This window comes from Chinchilla lanigera, unplaced genomic scaffold, assembly GCF_000276665.1.
Source record: "Chinchilla lanigera isolate Chin_1 unplaced genomic scaffold, ChiLan1.0 scaffold00049, whole genome shotgun sequence".
NCBI lineage: Eukaryota > Metazoa > Chordata > Mammalia > Rodentia > Chinchillidae > Chinchilla > Chinchilla lanigera.
This window is the reverse complement of record NW_004955450.1, coordinates 550552-570519: the sequence shown is the minus strand read 5'-3', so window position 1 is coordinate 570519 and position 19968 is coordinate 550552. Positions and strand designations below refer to the sequence as shown.

The 19968-nt window shown below is 55.1% G+C and overlaps 1 protein-coding gene across 6 annotated transcripts in view; it reads right to left on the bottom strand.

The window, feature by feature from the left end:
* The window catches only part of Adamts7 (ADAM metallopeptidase with thrombospondin type 1 motif, 7), a 55694-nt gene that overhangs the window by 10487 nt on the left and 25239 nt on the right, over positions 1-19968 (bottom strand). For all 6 annotated transcript variants that reach the window (XM_013518885.1, XM_013518887.1, XM_013518886.1 and 3 more), the window contains exons 9-20: positions 8695-8839; positions 8133-8225; positions 7628-7773; positions 6666-6835; positions 6291-6424; positions 5447-5567; positions 4089-4336; positions 3718-3859; positions 3271-3397; positions 2677-2890; positions 1402-2463; positions 500-652 (exon numbers count right to left, since the gene is read on the bottom strand). In XM_013518885.1, the coding sequence (XP_013374339.1) occupies positions 500-652; positions 1402-2463; positions 2677-2890; positions 3271-3397; positions 3718-3859; positions 4089-4336; positions 5447-5567; positions 6291-6424; positions 6666-6835; positions 7628-7773; positions 8133-8225; positions 8695-8839 (2755 nt within the window). The remainder of the gene's footprint in view (positions 1-499; positions 653-1401; positions 2464-2676; positions 2891-3270; positions 3398-3717; positions 3860-4088; positions 4337-5446; positions 5568-6290; positions 6425-6665; positions 6836-7627; positions 7774-8132; positions 8226-8694; positions 8840-19968) is intronic.

Here is a 19968-nt window from a genome sequence, read left to right as displayed (position 1 = left end):
TATGCCCACATGCACACACATACAACCCACATGTGAACCCCACCAGCATTCACACATTATAACCCAGGGGCCCCAGGACATGTGTGTGGATGCAGCCCATGTGCACGCACACGCACACACACATATAACTGATGAGAACGTAGCTGGGCAGACATCAGACCCCATCCCCATGCGAGCACAAGGGGAGGCTAGAAGTGGCCAGCCCTGGGCAACAGGTGGAAGACCAGAGGCTGGCACAAGCTGGAGCAGATGGAGACGAGGCAAAGCAGAGTGGGCAAAAGGGAAACCTGGAGGGGTAGGGAGTAGAGGAAAGCAGATGCCCCCTGGAGCAGGGGCCAGGCTGGGTCATGATGAAGCTGAAGAGATTCTAAAGACATCAGGAGTGAATCTGCACAGATGGCTGTGTGGAGCCCTTGCACAGCTGCTCTTCAACTCTGGTCCTGGGGTGCAGGGGCTCCATCCTGTATGTGGGTCTGGCCCTGGCCTCCCCTGCACACACCTTACTCCAGTTCCCTGTGTACCAGGCAGCGCAGGGCCGCAGGTGGCAGTGGCGGGCAGGCTGGGGCCGCCCAGCAGGGGCGCAGTCTTCATCCCGGCCAGAGCTGCAGTACACGGCCCTCCAGACAGCACCCAGGCCACAGGTGGTGGAGCACTGTGGGCACAGAGGCCACGAACATCAGGACGGACCTGCCTGGTGAAGCTGCCTCTGCCATGCTAGGGCCTCAGTTTCCCTTACCTGCAAGATGGACTCCTCCACCCGCCTCCCAGGGAGATGGTGAGAAAGAGGTGGAATCCTGCCACCCACTCTGCCCATGAGGGGCCTGCAGGGACACCCCCCTCCCCCGCCCCTTGTTGTTCCTGGTCCTGACAGCCCGCTTGCTAGAAATCCCAGGCAAAGCCTGTTCTTGGCCCCAGCCTGTCCCTTCCTCCTCAAGGCTGGGGCCCCTAAACACAGGCCCGTTTTTCTTGCAGTGACAATCTGGGGACCTGGGAGGGCATCCGGGCCAGCTCCTTCCCATCCCCGGTGGGTTCCTGACAAAGCAGTGGAGCCACTGAGGGGACTGCCTGGTGGCAGATCTGAGCAGCTTGGAGGAGCTCCGTGTGCAGGTGAGCTCCCTGTCCCTGAGGGCATGCAAGCCTGTGTTTCTTGGTGCAGCTGCTGCCGTCCCCATAATCCCGTTACTCAGGAATGGGCCTCTGGGGACTTAAGAAACAGGCAGATGGGGTCCTCCTCCACGTCACTGAGGCTCTATGGGACAGAGTGGCCCAAGGCCACCTGGTTGCAGGTGCAGCGCATGCACAACCTCTGACTGGTGCCTCAGGTGGCCTCCCTCTGCCGTCGGATCTCCATCCACCTCGCAGCAGATGGACAGGAGCCCAGCCCAGCCCTGCACCACTTGCCTGGCTCCAGTTCCCCACTTGCCAGCTGGCATTCCTGGCAGGCAGGTCTGTGGGGCGGCCCTCCTCAGCTGTTGGGGGCACAGGCTCCATCACTGTCAGGGGGCTGTCCTGCTCCCAGGTCCTGGGCACAGGAGTGGTGGGAGGAGGAGAGGAAACAGCCACCCCTGCCGTGGGCCACACCTCGTTGTGTGGGTCGCTCTCTGGCACGGGGTCCCAGGATGTAGTCCTCATCCCTAGCAGCACATCAGGATCCGGAAAAATGGGGGTGGGGTGGACAGGAGGCCAAGGGGGCTGCATGGGGATGGGGCCTTGGGGCAGGTGAGGTGCTCTGCGGCCTGCAGTCTCCTCACTGTCCTTGGAGATGTCATTGGCCCCATCCCACTGTGGAGGGGGTGGCCTGGTCTGGCTGTCCTCTCTCACTAGGAGCTCATCGGAGCCTACAGGGGTAGTGGGTGTCTCTGTGCTTTTGACTGAAATGGGGAGCCCAAGGTCAGGGGCACCCATGGGGGCATCTTCCTCAGGCAGGGAAGGGACCACTGGGCTCCCGGGGAACTTCTGCAAGGGTGGGGGTGGGAGGTGGTCAGCTTCCTGCTCTGCCCCCTCCTTGGCTCTGGGGGGCTCCATGGAGAGCTTAGCAGGGCTGCTCTGGGTTGGGGGCATCGGTTCCACGGTGCCCACCAGGCCTGGGCTGGGTTCCTCAAGGCTTCCGTAAGATAGGTCCTCATGGAAGGTGATGAAGTTGTAGTCATAGTAGAAGTCATCTACCCACTGGGGCCCGGGTGGGCTCAGGTCCTCGATGCGATTGCTGATGCTGTCCGACTCAGGTGTGGAGTTGGGCAGGGGGCGTGTGGCCAGGGAGTTTGAGATGAAGTCGATGTCGTTGAAGAGCTCGGGGCTGGAGGCGCCACTGCCGGAGGCCTCGGGGGCCAGCAAGTTCAGGCAGGGCTGCAGGGTGCAGGGGGCTTCGGTTGCTGGCCGGTTGGCCTCATCGCAGGGGAGGCCTGTGTCATTGGTACAGACGGTAATTCGCCGCTGAGTGCCATTTCCACACGTCACCGAGCACTGCAGAGAGGCCACGGTAAGGCTTGGGCCAGCAGAGGGCACAGAGGACACAGGACAGCGGGTCCCACACTGCCTGCTATGTGTGCCTGAGGCTTCAGGGCAGGTGCACAGCCTTGAGTGCCCTGGCTCCTCCCTCGGGGCCCCAGGCAATGAGGATCCGCATAGGTTCTTTGCCTCCCATCCAGGCCAGGGTGCCTCCTGCCCCACACTCACCTGAGACCAGTTGCCCACAGCCCAGGTGGCTGGGCAGGGCACGTTGGGGTTACAAGGGGTTTCAGCAGGAGGGCGGGGAAGGTGCTCACAGGCAGACAGGTCCAGGGCGCTCTGCTCCTCCATCCCCACGCTCTGGAGGCAGAGCACAGCCCGGCGGGAGACGCCCTTTGACCCACAGGAGCGGGAGCAGTGCTGCCACTCCCCAGTCCACCACCTGCAAGGGCACAGGCTGGCATCAGCATGCTGTGGGACAGGCAGTGGCAGGCTCTTGAGTGGGGAGGGCCAGGCTGGGGTTCTGGGCCTCAGTGTCCAGAGGATGAGTCCCCAGAGCTCCAAGCCTAGATGGATCTGTCCCTAAAGCCTGGCAACAGGACATGGCCCTCTCACACCTGCTGGCCTCCTCAGTGCACCTGTGCAAGGCCTGAGGGCTCTTTCCACATCTGCAGCCCCAAAGGGGAGTGCCTGGGGTGGCTAGGCCAGGGCTGGCTGCCCAGGGCCACCCAAAACTCAGGACCAGGGACAACCAGGGTGACAGTCGTGACCCTGGGTCCTCCCTCCAGGGGTCAGGACAGCAGGAGCTGGTGGGCAGCTCACCGGGCGGGGCAGGGCTCCTCATTGCAGGTCCTGTGGTTGTCATCGGGCCGGGTCAGGGGGTCACAGTGCCTCTCGTCCACAAGCCCTGCCTGCTGCTCTGCACAGTACACGATCTGCCTCTGCACGCCTGGGGATTTACATGGGTAGGCCCCTGCCCAGGCGGCCCCTGCACCCCAAGGCCAGGAGCCCCTAGAACAGGACCTCCCTCACCCTCCTCACCCTCACTGTCCACTGCAGCCCCCTGCAGGATGCCCTGGGACAGGCAGTAGACAGACTGGAGGGCTCTGGGTGGGCACTGTCCCACTGTTCGTGGGTGAGGCCCAGGTGCTCATTGGTGTGATGGGGATGATTATGCCGCCCCCTGAAGCCTGCGTGAGGGTCATGTGTGGCCGCAGTACAGGCTCAGCCAGCACCAGCCAGGCGGCGGCTCTGCCTGCCCCATCCCACCTGTGCCGCAGGTGGCTGTGCACTCGCTCCAGGGCCTGTGGTGCCAGGAGAATTCGGGCGGTGGCGCCGTACTGAGGCTCTCAGTTTCTCTGTGGACTGTGTACTCGTAGCGCACCCCAGGGTTGTGCTCCTGGAACAGCAGCTGGAGCGAGTGGGGGAGCCCTGTGAGGACACGGGGTCCCCTCCATCTGCCAACAGGGAGTACTCCACGGGGCGACTTTAGTGCTGCAGAAACTGAGGCAGGTGTGGTAGCAGGGTCCCATCCCGAGCCAGCTCTGTGCTGCCCCAGATTCATTCCCCAGGACCACAGCCCGCCGTGTGTATGGGGATTCCCACCTCTGTACCCCACGCTGGGCCCCAGGACGCAGCACCTGGATCCAGACAGGCTCCCTGGTGGGTCCCGGGGACGTGAGGTTCTCCCGGTTGCCCGTGCGGGTGTAGGTGAAAGTGGTGCCCGCCACGTGGTAGTCCCCATTCCACTGGATGGTCCAGCCACCGTTGAGGAAGTACTTGTCTGGGTCCTCACTGCTGCGCAGGGCCAGGAAGTTGGCAGCATCGGCCACCTCCTCAATGTGGATGTCGCGTGCGCCCGTGGGAATCAGCCCCACGTCCACGTACCCTGTTGGTCAGGGGTGTGCACAGGCCACCAGGTAGGAGGCTGGTTGCCCCTGGCCCTTCACGGGAGCCCACCTCAAGCTTGAGCTTCCCAAAGGCAGATATAGCCAGGTCTATCTTGAGCCATCAGCGCCTGCCAGGGCCCACAAACCCTGCCTTTGTGGCCACATCCTTTGCTGTCTCCCGAGAACCCTGATTAGTCTCACTGACACGCAGCTGGTCCACCCCTTGCATTCTCAGCCTGCAAAGCCTTCCAAAACTCCACAACACCTGGGCCTTCCTCCCAGGACAGCCCTCTCCTCCCCACAGGGCTGCTGTTCTTTGGGTAAGGAGCCCCTCCCCGCCTGGGTGACTCTAAGGACCTAACTGTGTAAGCTCTGGGAGACAAGCCTGTTACCGGACACCATCGTCACCCCCCACTTTATAGGTGCAGAGCCTGGCATGTGAGAGGTTAGGCAGCTTGCACGATGGTGCTGCTGGAATACGAAGCAGGAACAGGGGCTGTGTGGTAACCACTAGACTGTGCTGCTCCTCCAGGAAGAAAGCTAAACTCCAGGCCTGGCATTCAAGGTCCCAGGCCACCCTGCCTGCCTGTCTGCCTGCTGGGCCCTGGGCAGAACACACTCACTCCTGCTCCAGGCTTCGAAGTTTCCTCTCTGCCCTAACTACCATGTCCGGGTTCCTCCTCATTCAGTTCTGTGTCCACTTCCCCCAGGAAGTCCTCCCTGCACTCCCGGGGCAGGACCTGCCTGAGAGCTCCCTCAGCTCTCAGAACATCCCCACACTCATCTGTCACTGTGAAGGCTGTCACCCTGTCAGACTGTGAGCACCTCCGTCACCTGCCTGTCACACAGAAGCAACGCAGCCCTGGGCAAGGGCTCAGAGCTGGGGTCGGGGGGCTCTGTCTCTGCATAAGTAGATGGCACCCTCTGCAGGGAGCAGGGCCATACCCAGGCTTGGATGGCCAGCCTAGGGTCCCTGGGACAGGAGGCTCCCACCAGGACCGGTCTCTGCCCTCTCCAGTGTGGGCGGACTAAAGGTGCTGAGAGTGGGGCCAGGAGACAAAGAGAGGCCCCCAGGTAAAGTGCAGTCCCCACGGTGGTCCCATCCGTACCCTGACCCTCAGCCTCCTCGAAGGTGCCGCTCACAGTGTGGCAGGTGGAGCCATTGCCTCGGCACACTCCGCAGCGGTCCTCCACGGCATCCGAGTCAATCTCGAAGTCACAGCCCACACTCTGCAACAGTGGGTGGGAGCCAAGGCCTTGGAGCTAAGTGCTGATCCTCCTTCGGGGCCTTGCCCACCTACTGTGCCAACTGACCCCAGAGGAACCCTTCTTCCTCTGAGCTTGTTTTCCCAGAGGTGAGACAGGGGTCTGCCCCTGCCTTAGGGGCACATGGTGAGCCTTAGGTGGTGGAGATAGGTGCAGAGCAGGCACGTGCTCCTGAGAAGCCACACAGGGGTTTCTACGACTCACTGTCAAGAGCACTGGCCCAGCACCAGCAGCCAGCCTCCTCTCAACCCAGGCCGCCACACCAGTGGCAGAGTGCAAGCAGCAGGGGCAAGAGGTGGCTGGGAATGAGAATGAGACTAGGAGTCATTACCCAGCACTGGGTACCTCCTCGGCCTGTTCAGAGCCCCGCACCACCTGGACCACCTTCGAACCCTCCCCAGAGGCCCAGGCTCCTCCAGCCAGCAAGAGGGGGAATGCTGCCTGGGCTCTGCTTCCTGGCTGGAGCTGTGCTGGGCCAGCTGCTGCAGAAGGGCAGGCAGCTGCGAGCCCAGGGGAGAGGCTGGGGCTGGGGGGTGACTTGGGGGTTCTGCAGTCCTGGGGTAGTGGGCAGCTTTGCTATTGAGGTCATGAGGGCAGAGGCCCAAGAGTGCAGCCTGGGGTGAGCTGGTGCCCTCCAAGGGACGGGAGGCAGTGGCACTGGGCACTGCTGTTGATGTCCAGGCGCACCTTGCAGATCCCGTTGATGCAGAGGTCACGGATGGTCTGGTCCTGGTAGCAGGGAGTGCCATCGATCACGGCATCGCGCAGCTTCTCGGAAAAGTGCTCGGTGGAGGGCCGGCAGTTCAGCTCGCAGGGGTTCCCTGGGGAAGGGGAAGACTCATCAGGACAGGCTCACAAGCCTGCCAGGAAGACCCCTCCTCAACGCGCAGCCATGGCAGGCTGGGGGCTCTGGGTGGCCACATGTGGTGCCAGGAGGGGAGCTGGGGGTGAGGCCCTGGGGACAGAAAGGGTGATGACTAGGCTTCCTGGCTGCATCAGTGAGGAACTGGGACCCACATGTCCCCCGCCCTAGGGCCTCAGTCCCCAGGGTGAAAGACTCACCATAGTCGAACACGGGTACCCATGTGTGCAGTTGGCCCTTGTAGGGCTTGGAGTCGAAGTGGCTGCACTGGACATGGCGGAAAGAAGGCTGGCCAGGCGGGCAGGCCTGCAGGTTGCAGAGGCGCGTGCGCCTGCGCTCGCCCAAGCAGAACCTGCCCTTGTACTTGGGCCTGTGGGGAGCAGGTGGGCCATGCTTAGGGTCCTGCAGTGCTCAACCCCACCTCCCGGGCCAGGCAGCCCCCAGCTCCACCTTTTGGTGAGGACCCAAGGGATGAAGGTGGCAGGATGCCTGGGCTCTGGGTCTTGGGTTCCTCTCAATAAATGGGGCAGGGGCCGAGGGTTGGGGCATAGCAGATGTGGCTGGCACTGGTGTCCAAGACTTGGCACTCTAGCCGGCCTGAGTCTGCAGCCAGGGCTGCTGGCAATGCCCACCCTACCCCTCTAGGCCAGGGTCCAGTCCACTCCACCAGGCATGGGGGCACGGCAGGGTGTTGCTGCAAGAGGGGGTTCTGAATCCTGCTGGCCCAGCTGCCATGTTGCTGGGCCTGTGCCACACTGGCTTCTCACTGCCCTCTTTGGAGGGGAAACACCAGGGAGGGGCCCACCTCAGACCCATGTGGCACTGCTGGTGCATTGAGGGTGCCTGCTGAATGCTCATCACACACTGGCTGCACCCATGTGGCCTATGACATTCACTCCAAGAGCCACTTTATACCAGGTGGGCACAACCAGGGAAACTGAGGCCTAGAGAAGTTGTGAGGTGGAGTGGACTGGAGCCCTGGTCTCTCCGAGGCCTGGTGGCCAAGCTCTGACCACTGCCTTCTCCGGCCGCCCTCCAGCCAGGTGCTCCTTGGCCTCTGATGCATCTCCCCACTTTCTCAGCAATGGGGTCACCACCAGATCCCTGTCAGCCTCCAGAGTCTGCCCAGTCCTTCACCCCAGGTACCTGTGCCCCCACTTACTCAGGCTGTGTGCACCATCGCTCGGTACTCTGCACACCCGTGCCACAGCTCCGTGAGCAGACGGACCAGGCGCTCCAGTCGGACCAGCCGCCATCCACTGGCTCGGGCCGGAAACCCATAGGGACGCAGTCCCCATTGAAACACCACTGCCAAGACAGATGGGGGCAAAGCAACCCCCTGAATCTATCAGTCATCCTTACCCTAGTGAGAATAAAGTAGGTGGACAGTGGGGAGAGACAGAAGGAGTAAAAGAGGCCCCCACAGTCGTGCATGTTCCAGGACCCAGACTCAGGCTGGGAGAAGGATGAGACAGGGCCCAGTTGTGACTCTTGAGTGAAGATGCCTTAGAGGATCATGGCATCAGGCCCTGTCTCCAAGGTCTCTGTCTTGCAGACTTGGGCCAGAGAGGGCTAGGGGTCTGCTGGACCATGAGGCAGAGGTGACCCCAGAGCAGGGGCCAGAGAATCAGCCCTCCCCCGACAGCTGGGGTGGGAGCCTCCCCTACCTTGCCTGGCCCACACTTGGTGCCGTCCACAGCGGGGTCCAACTTGGAGTGACAGGTCATCCCCACAGAGCACCAGAGCGTGTGGCAGACGTTCTGTAGGGAGGAGGCATGGCCATACCCTCACTCCTGCCCCAGGGCCACCACGCACCCACCTCCCTTGCTGTCCTTGGGCCCCTTGGACACTGTTCCACAGGCTGGCATACCATGGTGGTCTGCAGGTGTGAGGACCCCAGAGGAGCCCTGTCTTCCCTGCCTCCCCCACATCTAGACCACACCTCAGCCCTGCCTGTCCTCTGGGAGGAACCCCAGGGAGCCAGGGTTCTGTCACAAGCTGTGGCTGAGACATCATGCATTCTGCCCCAGGACCTCATTGGCAGGAGGCTGAGGGAGGCCCCGGGGGGCCCACAGCATGGAGATGGTCAGCCCAGCCTCCACGCCACGGCCCTCCCACGGGCCACTGACTGGGGTGCTCCAAGGTTGGGGGAAGCAGGGCTTCTCCTAGGCTGGCGTCCCTGAGTGCTGAGGATCAACTCTGCATCCTCTTGTCCCCTGCCACACTTACATCCACGCCCTCACAGAAGATGGAGTTGGCCCCGTACTGGAGGTGGCACTGGTGGTCCACGTCGTACAGGACCCCGGGCGGCACAGAGGGGAAGTCGATGACATCGGTGGTTGGAGAGTCATCCAGGCACATGCCCCACCCACGGCTGGAGGGTGGTCAGGAGGAAGGGTGAGGGGTTACTGTCCCAAGAAAGGGGGACAGCACATGGGGCTGGTAGAAAGCTGCAGGGGGCTGGGAGGACAGAGGTGAGAAGGGCATAAAGCCCTGAGGCTGCAGGGCCCTGCTAGTCTCCCCGTGGCCAGGCTGGTCCCCCGCCCCCGCCTGGCTCTGCGGACCTCTCTCACCTCTGGCACCACCTAGCTTAACAGTGCCAGCTGTGGCACGAGCTGTTGCCCAATGCACTTGTTCTCGTGGGTGAAGACTCTCCTTGGGGTGCAGCCCAGCACCCTTGGGTGGGCCAGTTCTGAGCTCACTTACTTTGCCCATGGAGCTGGGGGCTGAGGGTCTGGAGCATCACAGCAGGGCTGGCAAACAGGGCTTGAGCTCATCTGGGGCAGGCCGGGTCCCCCAGGCAGCCCTGTGCTGCCAGGTGGGCCACCTGCCCACTTCCACACCATGGGTAGCTCTCCTGCTCCTGTCCCCTCCAGCCAGCTTCCCTGGTAGCAGCCTATGCCCATCACAAACCCCCACTGCGGCAGAGTCGGAGGAGGAACACTGCCCAGAGCCACTGCAGGCAGGGAGCTCGAGGGATGGCAGAGGCCAAGGCCTCCCAGGCAGCATTGGTGGGAGCGGGGAGCCATACAGACATTCAGTGGCAGAGCCAACAAGGCAGCAAAGGTGTGGGGCCCCTGGCTCGGCAGGGCCAAGAGGCAGAAGCCCTCTAATTGTCTAGTCCAGGAAGCTCATGTGCCAGGCCAGGGAGTGGGGTGAGTGTGGGTGCTGGCCAGGACAAGTGGGGTGGGGTCACAGAGAGGGGAGGGCAGGGGCAGTGCATCTTGGGGCCTGGCCTGAGAAAGGTGGAGGAGACCCCAGAGGATGTAATGAGGCTGTGGGAGATGCTAGGGTCAAGACACAAAAGTTAAGCTGGCTGTGGGGGTGCATGCCTGCCATTCTAGTCCACTTGGGAGGCTGAGGCAGGAGGTTCACAAGTTTGAGATCAGCCTGGGCAACTTAGTGAGACCCTGTCTCAAAATAAAATTAGAAAGAGCCGGGGCTCTAATGCAGTGGTGAGCGCTTGCCTAACATGCATGATGTCCCAAAGCAAAGCAAGCAAACAGGAAAGAACGAAAGAACGAAAGAATGAAAGAATGAAAGAAAGGAAGGAAGGAAGGAAGGAAGGAAGGAAGGAAGGAAGGAAGGAAGGAAGGAAGAAAGAAAGAGAGAGAGAGAGAAAGAGGAGAGAGAAAGAGAAGAGAAAGAAATGGAGAGAGGAAGAAAGGGAGGGAAGGAAGGAGAGAGGAAAGAAGGAAAGAAGGTCAGTGTCCTCCGGCAGGGCTGGTGGACTCAAACCCAGGGATCCTTGAGCTGAGAGGGGGCAGCTATGGGCCTGGGGGATGGGTGGTGGGTGGGCCTCAGCCCCGGGCTGGTGATAGGCCCCAGGCTGCACCAAGCCCAGTGAACAAATCCCTGGAGACTACATTGCTGCCAGGGACCCGAGGGTCCCTCTGTATCACCTATGGGGCCCAACACTTCCCTTTAAATGGGCATGGGCCAGCCAGTGGTGGGACGTGCCTGTGCCCTGGGTGAGCATGCCAGGCTCAGTCCTTTTCACATGCCATCAGGGCACCTCACAACGGGGCAGACTATGCCAGGAACATCTCTTGACGCCACAGGGCTCAGAGCTGTCTATCGCCTGCCTGGCTTCCGGGCCCATGCTGTTCCCTGCCTGGGCTGTTGGCCTTCAAATACTTCACTCCAAACACCAGATAACAACCACCACAGGAGGCCTGGCGAGGACAAGGATGTGTCCCCAAGAACTTGTTGAGCCTGGGGCCTCCCTGGCAGCACACTGGGGCACAGAGTCCACTAAAAGTGGTGGAGCAGCATGGTCTGGGTGCCCTCTTTCCCTCCACACACTGGTATTGTGGGTGTGGATGGGGGCACCCTTGCCCTGGGATGGACACCTGCCAGCGGCCTGTCCAGCTCCAGTCCCATTTCCTGGCTGGGACCTGGTGCTGAGTGGATGAAGGTGCCACTCCAGTGCACAATGATTTGGGGACCTGTCCTGTGTGAGAGAGAAGTTGGGGGATGTGGGTACCCCTACAGGTTCCAATTCCATGCAGGATCAAAGGCAGTCTGGGGAGTCAGGCATTCTCTCTGCCTGGCTGTGGATGCTGTGGCCTGGGGCCACCCCATGTCCTCAATGATTGGGGGCCTGTCCTAAGCCCTTGAGTATAAATAGCAGTGTCTACTTGGGAAGTCACACGATGGCCAGCGGCCGGCCCTTCCTTCCTCTGGCTGGCTCCCTGCCAGGTTCTGCACTGTGACACACACCCAGGTCCCCATGACTGTCAGCCTGTCCTCAGCTCCTTGTTCTGATGACAGCAGGGCTGTGTTAGTGTAGACACTGGGGGACATTCTGGATGGTACAGAGTTGCCCATCCCCTGTGGATGGACCTGCATGCCCCACTCTCTTGCCCTTGGGCTGGTCCTGGGCCCAGAGGTTCAGGCACAAGACCGCTTTGAGGGCAGGCTCCCCTCCTGTCCAAGCAGAGGCTCTTGACCAATGTGACCTCTCTCCAGGGGCCCTAAAGCATTTCCCAGCCTGAAGAGGCTCCTGGGTTTTTTAGGCTGGGAGACTTGGATGGTTTGGGGAATCCTCCTCAGCCCTGCGCCACCAGCAAAGATCTTCACCTTCCCAGATCTCTCACTGGCCTTTGGGTGGGCCTTGAGCCCCTCCAAGAGTGTCCTGCTCCCTAACTGGCCACCAGAAGGCAACTCTGAGCCTCCCAATCCCAGAGGCTAGTGTCCCTCTCTGTCTTCCTAGATACCCACAAGGACTGTCTGCCACTGCACTGGTCATCCAGATTGTCATCTGTCTGCCTCCCTGTCATGTCTGCATCCTTTACCACTGTCCACTGTCCTATGACATGGCCTAGTGACCTTTAGGGCCACGGTGACTGAGACAGGGCAGGGTTAGAGTGTGGATTCATCATGTCTGGTGGATTCATTATGTCTGGGTCCACGCAGCCAGTAAGCAGCCATGTATCTGCAGGGAGCTTGGAGTGTGGGGTCCCTCAGGATGGTGGGTGGGCTGCATGCCCCAGACCCTCAGGCCCTGGAAAGGCTCCCTGACTCACTCATTAAACTCCCCACCCTTTTTGGGGGGGCCTGGTTCGTGTCCCAGGCCCAGGAAGGAGACTGAAGTTTCTGCTCTTCCCTGATGCCACTGTGACTGTCCGAATGCCCACTCTCCCTTCCCCTTGCTGCCTGATCCCTGGGATCCCTGGGATGGCGTGGGCGGGTGAAGGTGTGACAGACCTGGGGAGACAGCACCTCTCTCCCGAGCACCCTGTGACCCGTAGAGTGAGCATCTCCATCTTTCTGCCTCTCTCTGGCTCTTCCCGGTGCTGGGCTTATGGCTGGCTCAGGCGCTCAGCTTCTGCTCCCACCCTTGCCCAGGCCCCAGGCCAAGTCTCTTGTGCATTCCAGCAGCGACCACAGACAGAGACTCCCCTGTCTGTCTGTCTGTCCCAGAGCCAAGGTGCTGGGTGGCACCCTGGGAGGGGAAGCTGGGAACAAGCCCTAGGGGTGTTTGGGAGGTGCCTACTATTCTGATGTTCCAACAATTCTCTCATTCTCTGCCTGCTCTGGGGGAGGAGACACACCCTCATCCCCATCCCAGGCCACAGATCAATCACTTGGAAATAGTGGAAAAATAACAGCAGTAACTGCAACCCCACATATGGAAGGTTTACCACGTGTCAGGCATTGCACTAAACACTCTGCTAGTTTCCTCATTCAACGCTCAAGAAAACGTACAAGGCAGTCCCATCATTATCCCATTTTTTGAGGCTTAAAGAATAATGTAACGTGTCTGCCAACACGGGTAGGAGTCTGGGCCAAGGTCCAGAGTTTTAACCGCCAAATTAAACTCTGTTTCCGTTCTGAGCCTGTGACTTAGCAATCCCGCTTCTCTGGAGGCCAGCGTCCTTATTCCTGCCTCCCTCGTGGGCCAGGCAGCTGCCTGCCGGAACCACAGTGGGCAGACGCGAGAGAACCATGGCACACTGAGCAGATGATGCTCTCTGCTCCCTTCTGAAGCCCCACTGTGTGGCACCTGAGGAACAAACAAGGGATAAAGGACAAGAGAGGTGGCAATGGCAACAAGACTCTGGTGGGTGGGAAGCATAGTCAACTTGGGAGTGGGGACAGCAGACAGTCATGTGCCGTCAGGGACAAACCACAGAGAAGTGAGGCTGTGGAAGGCTCAGCACCTGGCCTGAGAGGGGGTCCCTGGGACCAGTAGGGTTGAGCGTAGAAACTCAATGGGGAGTCTTTAGGAACCCGTCAGACACCTCCCCAAGCCTATGTGGCCAGATGACTGCCGCCATCCCACCCAGAGGGAACAAAGTCACTCTCAGGACAAGATGAACTAGGATGCTCCAGTAATGACACACAGATGGAGGCAGTGGGGCCTACAGAGAAGGGGGAGAGTGACACTCCACAGTGAAGGGTGGGACACCACCAGAACCTTCCCTCTTTGGATGCTGAAAGGCTGCACCTGACTTGATGCTTTTCAGGGAAAGACAGGATTGCTCTCCTGGGACACTGGATCGCTCCAAACAATGACTGCGGACATTGACAATGGAGGAGAGCGCCCAGAAAGAGCCCACCGTCACTCGTCATGGGGAGAGTCCTGCCCACAACCTTTCCTCCCAATGGCTTCTCTGCATCTCCTCCATGCATGACATACAACCAACATGTCTGAAGGAAACCTTTAACATGAAATGAAGATTTTTAAAAAAATCTACCCAAAGAAAAGAAAAAGGTTTCAGAAAGCATAAGAAAAAAAACATTCATACAAACGATAACCTCAGAAAGGTAAGAGAAGATATTTTACTCATAAACTAAAGTAGGATAAAAGAATAGAATAAGTCCGAGGGATGAAATGAAACTACAATACAGTGAAAACTGTAATAGAAAAGTATCCAAAATGTAGTAGAAGGTTAAGATGAAGATAAATCAATGCATTCCAGAAAATACAGAGACAAAACAAAAACAAAAACCTAGATAATAAAAAAGGGAACAGCTGCATGTTATGGGTTTCAGAAAGAAAAAACAGAGAAGATTGTTAAATAATACAGTGGTGCCTCGGTTCATGAACTCGGTTCTCTCCACAATTCTGGTCACAAACTGAACTGGATGAGAACTGAATCAAATTGCCCCATAAAGTCAACACTGAAGCTAACCATTGAATTTGATTTGGCTCTAGTCCACCTCGGTTTGTGACCAGAATGGTGGAAAGAATCCAGTTTGTGAACTGAGGCACCGCTGTAATACAAGAACATGTCAAGCACCAAAAGACATGAGTTTCTAGATTAAAAGGGCCCCATGAGTGTCCTCTAAAATAAAAACAGACCAACGCACATAGTTGTGAAATTTAAAAAATGAGGGTGAGAAGGAGGGAGGGAGAAGTAGAGGGAGAGGGGGAAGGCCAAAAACTTAGACAAATAAAAAAACCTTGTTTTGGGGCTGGGGATTTAGCTCAGCGGCAAAGCGTCTGCCTGGCAAGTGCAAGGTCGTGAGTTCGGTTCCCAGTACCGGAGAAAATCAAAACAAAACAAAACAAACAAAAAACCCCCCCTTGTTTTTAAAAATAAATGTCACCTTGTTATATGTTTGATTAAGCAAAAAAGATTGATACAATGAAGAAAGTTAAAAAGAACTTAATCAAAATGTGTGAATACTCTGCTGGGATAGGCGGGGTGAGGGGCAAATGTGTATGTGGGAAGTGACGCAAGGGAGTTAAACCCTAACCTTCCAGATAACATCTAAAATGAAAACATCAAGAACTAGCAGTCTAAAAATGCTTTTGGGAAACATGAAATACAGGAAAAAACCCAGAAGAGTTAAGGTTGGAAGACGTCATCTACAGAAACACAGTGAGGAGGCAAGGGGAGGTTGATTTAGGAGACAGGGCGTGGCAAAGCTGGCTGGGGAAATAAGCAGGACCTGTTAATTATAAGATCCCAGGACAGTGCCAAATAATTCTCAGGACCCTGTATGTGGAACTTCCTGTGGGCTTCCATGAGTTGTGGATAGCATAAAAGAGACGAGGTGCATGAGGAGCCTGCCATGACTCTTCATGGTAGCCCGCTTTGTGTCCCAGACACAGGGCGCACTTATATTTTTGCTTTTATCGTTTCTTTTCTTTGTTCAGCTTAAGTTCAGTCCCTAACCCTATTCACCCTTCACTTTTCAAATAAACGTTTGGCACCATTTTTGGCTTGTCTTGTCCAACTCTTTGTGTGAAGCAAGAAGGACCTGGAATACTTTTAATTGGAGAGCCATTTCTAAAGGAACTACCTGACAACATTTTGGCATAGCCAGCTAAGAGATAACACTTCGGCTGTAGCCAGCCGGGAGTTAACATTTTGGGAGAACCAGCCAGAGATAACATTTTGGTGTGGCGAGCCATGATAGTAAGGCTCAGGTACTGGAGACCAAGGGAAGGCTCATGTTGGGCACAATTTTTGGGTCTCTCCATGAGAGTTTTTCTCTATTTCTTTCCCTTGCTCTCTCCCTTAAACCAGGAAATGGGGGACTCTTTTCAAGGCACAAGTGAGGGTCTTCCTGCCCTGGCTGTGCAGATGGGGAAAGTAAAGTAGGCTTGTCTTTCTAGCTGCTTGTGTTCACTCTGGGGGTATGCCTTGGTGTCTGCATGTTTGTTTGTCATGTATTTTGCTAAATTAGCCTGGTTTCCACTTACAAGTTTGTAAATGATTTTTTTCAGTTTGTTTTGGTCAGGAGTGCCACCACGTTACCTTGTCACATGGCCAGCTGCCGTCTTGTCTTTTTGTGTGACTATGCATAACTTTTACGTGGGTGTGCATCACTGGCGGCCGCCATCTTTTTTTTTTTTTTTTTGTCTATCTCTTTTTTATCCCTTTTCTTTGTTTTTTAAAATAACTGGCCTTACGAGCTAAGCCTCTGATTTTGGAGAGGATAGGGTTTTATGGGAAACCAGAGAGAGGAACCGTTTTCTTCCAGCACAGAAAGAAAAACTCTGTACTATCCTTTTAAGAACCTATGCAGCCTTGCTGCTGCCAAAACTCTGTAGCTTTGCGGGGCAATACTGGGGGCCTACTCCTATCCTAGTGGGCCATGGTCATTTTACTGTGGCTCTGGAGGAAAAAAAGGGAATGTAAGGAAAAAAAAAAAAAAAACCATCTGTTTTAAACTGCCCAAGGCTCCTGGCCACTCCAAGAGCCTGCCTGGGGCCACTGACACCTGGATTTGTGTTTCCCTGTTTAAATGCAGTTAAGTTAAAGTTTGATGCCTGATGCTAGAACAGAACAGCATTTAACATTTAAAAACCTAACTAAAGTGACAATGAGTATATGAAAACAGCCATCCCAGTTCTTAATACTTTTTTCATCAGAATAAACACGAGGGGCTTTCTCACATGGTTTCATATCTGGTTAAGTAGAGTCATCAAGGGGCTTGAAATAACAGCTAAACCTTTCAGAGCTTTAGAATAAATACAAGTTGGGTCATTAAGGGGTCCAGCTAAGTGGTTAAAAGAACTTTGCTTGGGAAAATTTGCAATTACTTCATGGGAGTTTGGACTAGGCAAGGCCAACAAATGGCCTAGTCCCCCTGCCCTTAAGAAGTTAATAGGTCCCCGGGATGGAGACAAAGGCCCTCAGGGGGCTTTCTTCTGTGCTTCTGTGTTCTTGATACCAGTATCGCCCTAAGGTCCAGACAGAGACATCTGTCCAGTATTGTGTAAAAGTCCCTTAGGAGGCATGTTGTGGAGTTCAGGTCTCTTCCTTATGCATGGGATGCCACCTTAAGGAGTACAGGCCTAACTGTCTCCTCTCTATAGGTCCCAAGACAAGCAGATGGGAAATCTATTAGATCCTGTCACTATACAGATTCCACTGACTTTAACACTAGGCTATATCCTTGATGAACGGGACAGGTTTGATTCTGACAATTTGAAACAAGAGCAGCTTATCTACCATTGCAATACGGTCTGGGTTCAGTATAAACTGGGAGGTGACAAAAGATGGGTAAGGGATGGTGCTTTAAACTATGAGACTATTCTTCAGTTACAGAGTTTCTGCTTGGAACATAAAAGGTGGAGTGAAATGCCTCATGTTCAGGCTTTTGTAACTCTTTATCAAAGGGAGTGCTCAAGAATCATGTACTTAGTATGGACCCCAAGGAAGACAAAAAATATCCTGGATGACCCTGTTTTAAGACCTTCATTTGTCTCTCAGGAGGATCCAGGTCTTGCTGGTCTACTTAGGGAGGATAACCACTTAGGGAGGATAACCACTAGCAAGTCATCTCAACCTCCCCCTTATATTCCTCAGACTAATAAATCAGGTCCATCCCTTCCAAGTGACCAGGAACTCCACTAGCCTAGTGCCCCAGAGGAACCCAAGATTCCTCAGCTCTCTCGGCAGCCTCCTCAGGCAGCCCCAAGTCCTGCTGGGTACACACAGAGAGCTTTAAGCCTTGTAGGTTGAATCCAAAGTGGTGTTTCTTACTACTCTAATTTGCAACTTATCTTGCCCCTAAGGTAAGTCCCAGGGTGGAAGGAAACACTAGAGTGCAGGTTCCCTTTTCAATTGCAGCCGTCCAACAGTGCAAGGAATGATTATGCCAACTGTCAGAAGACCCTAGGAAGTTTGCAGACGGGTCCCAAACTTTGACCCTTGCTTTTGACTTATAATGGCGAGAAGTTGAATTCATCTTGGCCATTTGCTGTATGTCAGAAGAAAGACAAAAAACCCTACAAGAGGATAGGAGTTCGCAGATGAACAATATGCTTTAAAAAGGGAAGGAAACCACCCTGGAGAGGCTATTCTCTTCTCAACAGAGCTAAACTGGGACCATAATACTCAGCATGGACTAGAAATGATGTCTAGTATGCTAGCTGCTCTTATCATGGGCATCAAAAGGTATATTAAAAAGTCTGTTAATTATGATAAAGTGAGTAGCACCTTACAGGGTGCAGAGGAAAATCCAACTATGTCTTAACTGATTAGCAGAGGCCTTCTGCAAGTATACTAATATAGACCCATCTTCCAGGAAGGGAGAGGTACTAATGAGACACTTCCTCTGCCAGTCAGCCCCAGATATCCGGTGTAAGCTACAAAACCTTCAGATGAGGCCACAGACACCTACGGATAAATTGCTGGACATGACCTTTTCTGAGTTCAACCATCAGGACCTAGAGGACAGGTAAAAGAGAAAGGCTAAGATTATAACTGTTGCAGTTGGTAATGCTTTAAACCCACCTAGGTTGTCTAAGGAAAAATCCAGAACAACTGAGAAAACGGTTCTTGTTTCAAGTGCAAAGGAACTGGACAATGGGTGTGAGGTTGTATCAAGCCTCTGCTTGGGCCCTGTTCCAAATGTGAGGCAGCTAATGTGCCTGACTTGTGGCACCAGAGGTTTTTTTTTTATGGTGGCGGGGATGGAACCCAGGGCCTTGGGCATGCAAGGCAAGAACTCTTATCACTGAGCCACATCCCCAATCCTGTCCCTGGAGGTTTGACTGTCTGCACTCCCAGAGAGGAGCTAGGCAAGGCAAACCCTCATTTGCTGCTTTGAGGATTGAAGAGGCCCAGGGGAACCTGCAATGCCCCTGTCCACAGACATTACCATCTCCTCGGAGGAACTATTATATACAGCTAAGTTAGAAATATTATAGGCAGTCAGACAAGGGTAGGCCCTCAAAGGAGCCAGTGCAGATGACTGGATACCTTACAACTGTGGGGGAGACAGACACAAGGGTAGGCCCTCAAAGGAGCCAGTGCAGATGACTGGATACCTTACAACTGTGGGGGAGACAGACCCCTCCAGCTGAGGGTCAGCCTTCAATAAATGATTGCACTCACATACTTCCCCTAAGGATATTATATAGAAGAGTGACTGATATTCTAAATAGGTATGGATCACCTTGGGAAAGCCAGGAGGAGCCACTGATCCACCCTCTTAGGTATGGGTTTGGTATTCATACCCGCTTGCTACATGACTTGCTTCACCGTTTGATCCTGATTTAATAACTATTATCTGAGTAGTTATGCTCATAATCTTATTAGTTGACCATAGTTTTGTCCCACCTCAGGCCCACCTTATGATTTCCCATTTTCTCCCATGTTAGACCTGCTTTACCTCATGGTTTTGCTCTATAAAAATCCCTAAAAAAGGCAGGGTTCTTGGCAACTCACTAGGGGGCCTTTCTGTCTCTCTCTCAGGCAGAAGCTTTCTTTCCCCCAATAAATATATTCTGCTTTTAACCTCAGTTGTTCCTAAAATTCATTCTTTGATTTTAGAGAACATGAACTTGTACCGGACATGTAGCAGGTTGAGAGTTTCTTTCCTCTATATCAGAACCCTGAGTAATCTTGGATGTCATGGGTGAATCAATTCAACTACTTATAGATGGGGTGAGGGACTCATTCTGTTTTGGTTTCCTCTCTAGAAAACTCTCCTCTAAGTCTATAGCCATAGTTAGGGTCAAAGGGACCCCTAGTCAGAAATTCTTTACTCCTCCTTTGACATGTTGCTTTGAAGGTCAAATGCTCAACTCTAAGTTTCTATTCTCCCAGTGTCCAACTCCCTTGCTAGGAAGAGATTTATTAACAAAATTGGGGGTGATTCTCAAGTTCCATCTAAGGTCAAAAGGGATTTTACTTGCTGGGACTATACCAGGTTTCCCTGACCAAATTGGCCAAAAGGTAAATCCTCCTGCATGGTACAAAGGAATACTTGGTAGGGTAAATTTAGCTATGTCAGACTAACAGGCCCCAGCCAATTTCCTAATCAAATGCAGTATCCAATCAAGGAAGAGGCACATAAAGGCCCCCAGCCTCTCACAGACAGATGTCGCAAATACAGCCTCTTAAAACCTTATCAGTCCCTTGCAGTATTCCCATTCTTCCTATAATAAAGCCCTCGGGAGAATATAGGATGGTAAAAGACCTTTGCCTCAATAATGAGGCTGTTATTCCTATCCATCTTCTAGTGGTAGATCCATATACAATTCTCTCCCAAATACCAGGTAATACTAATTGGTTCTCAGTCTTAGATTTA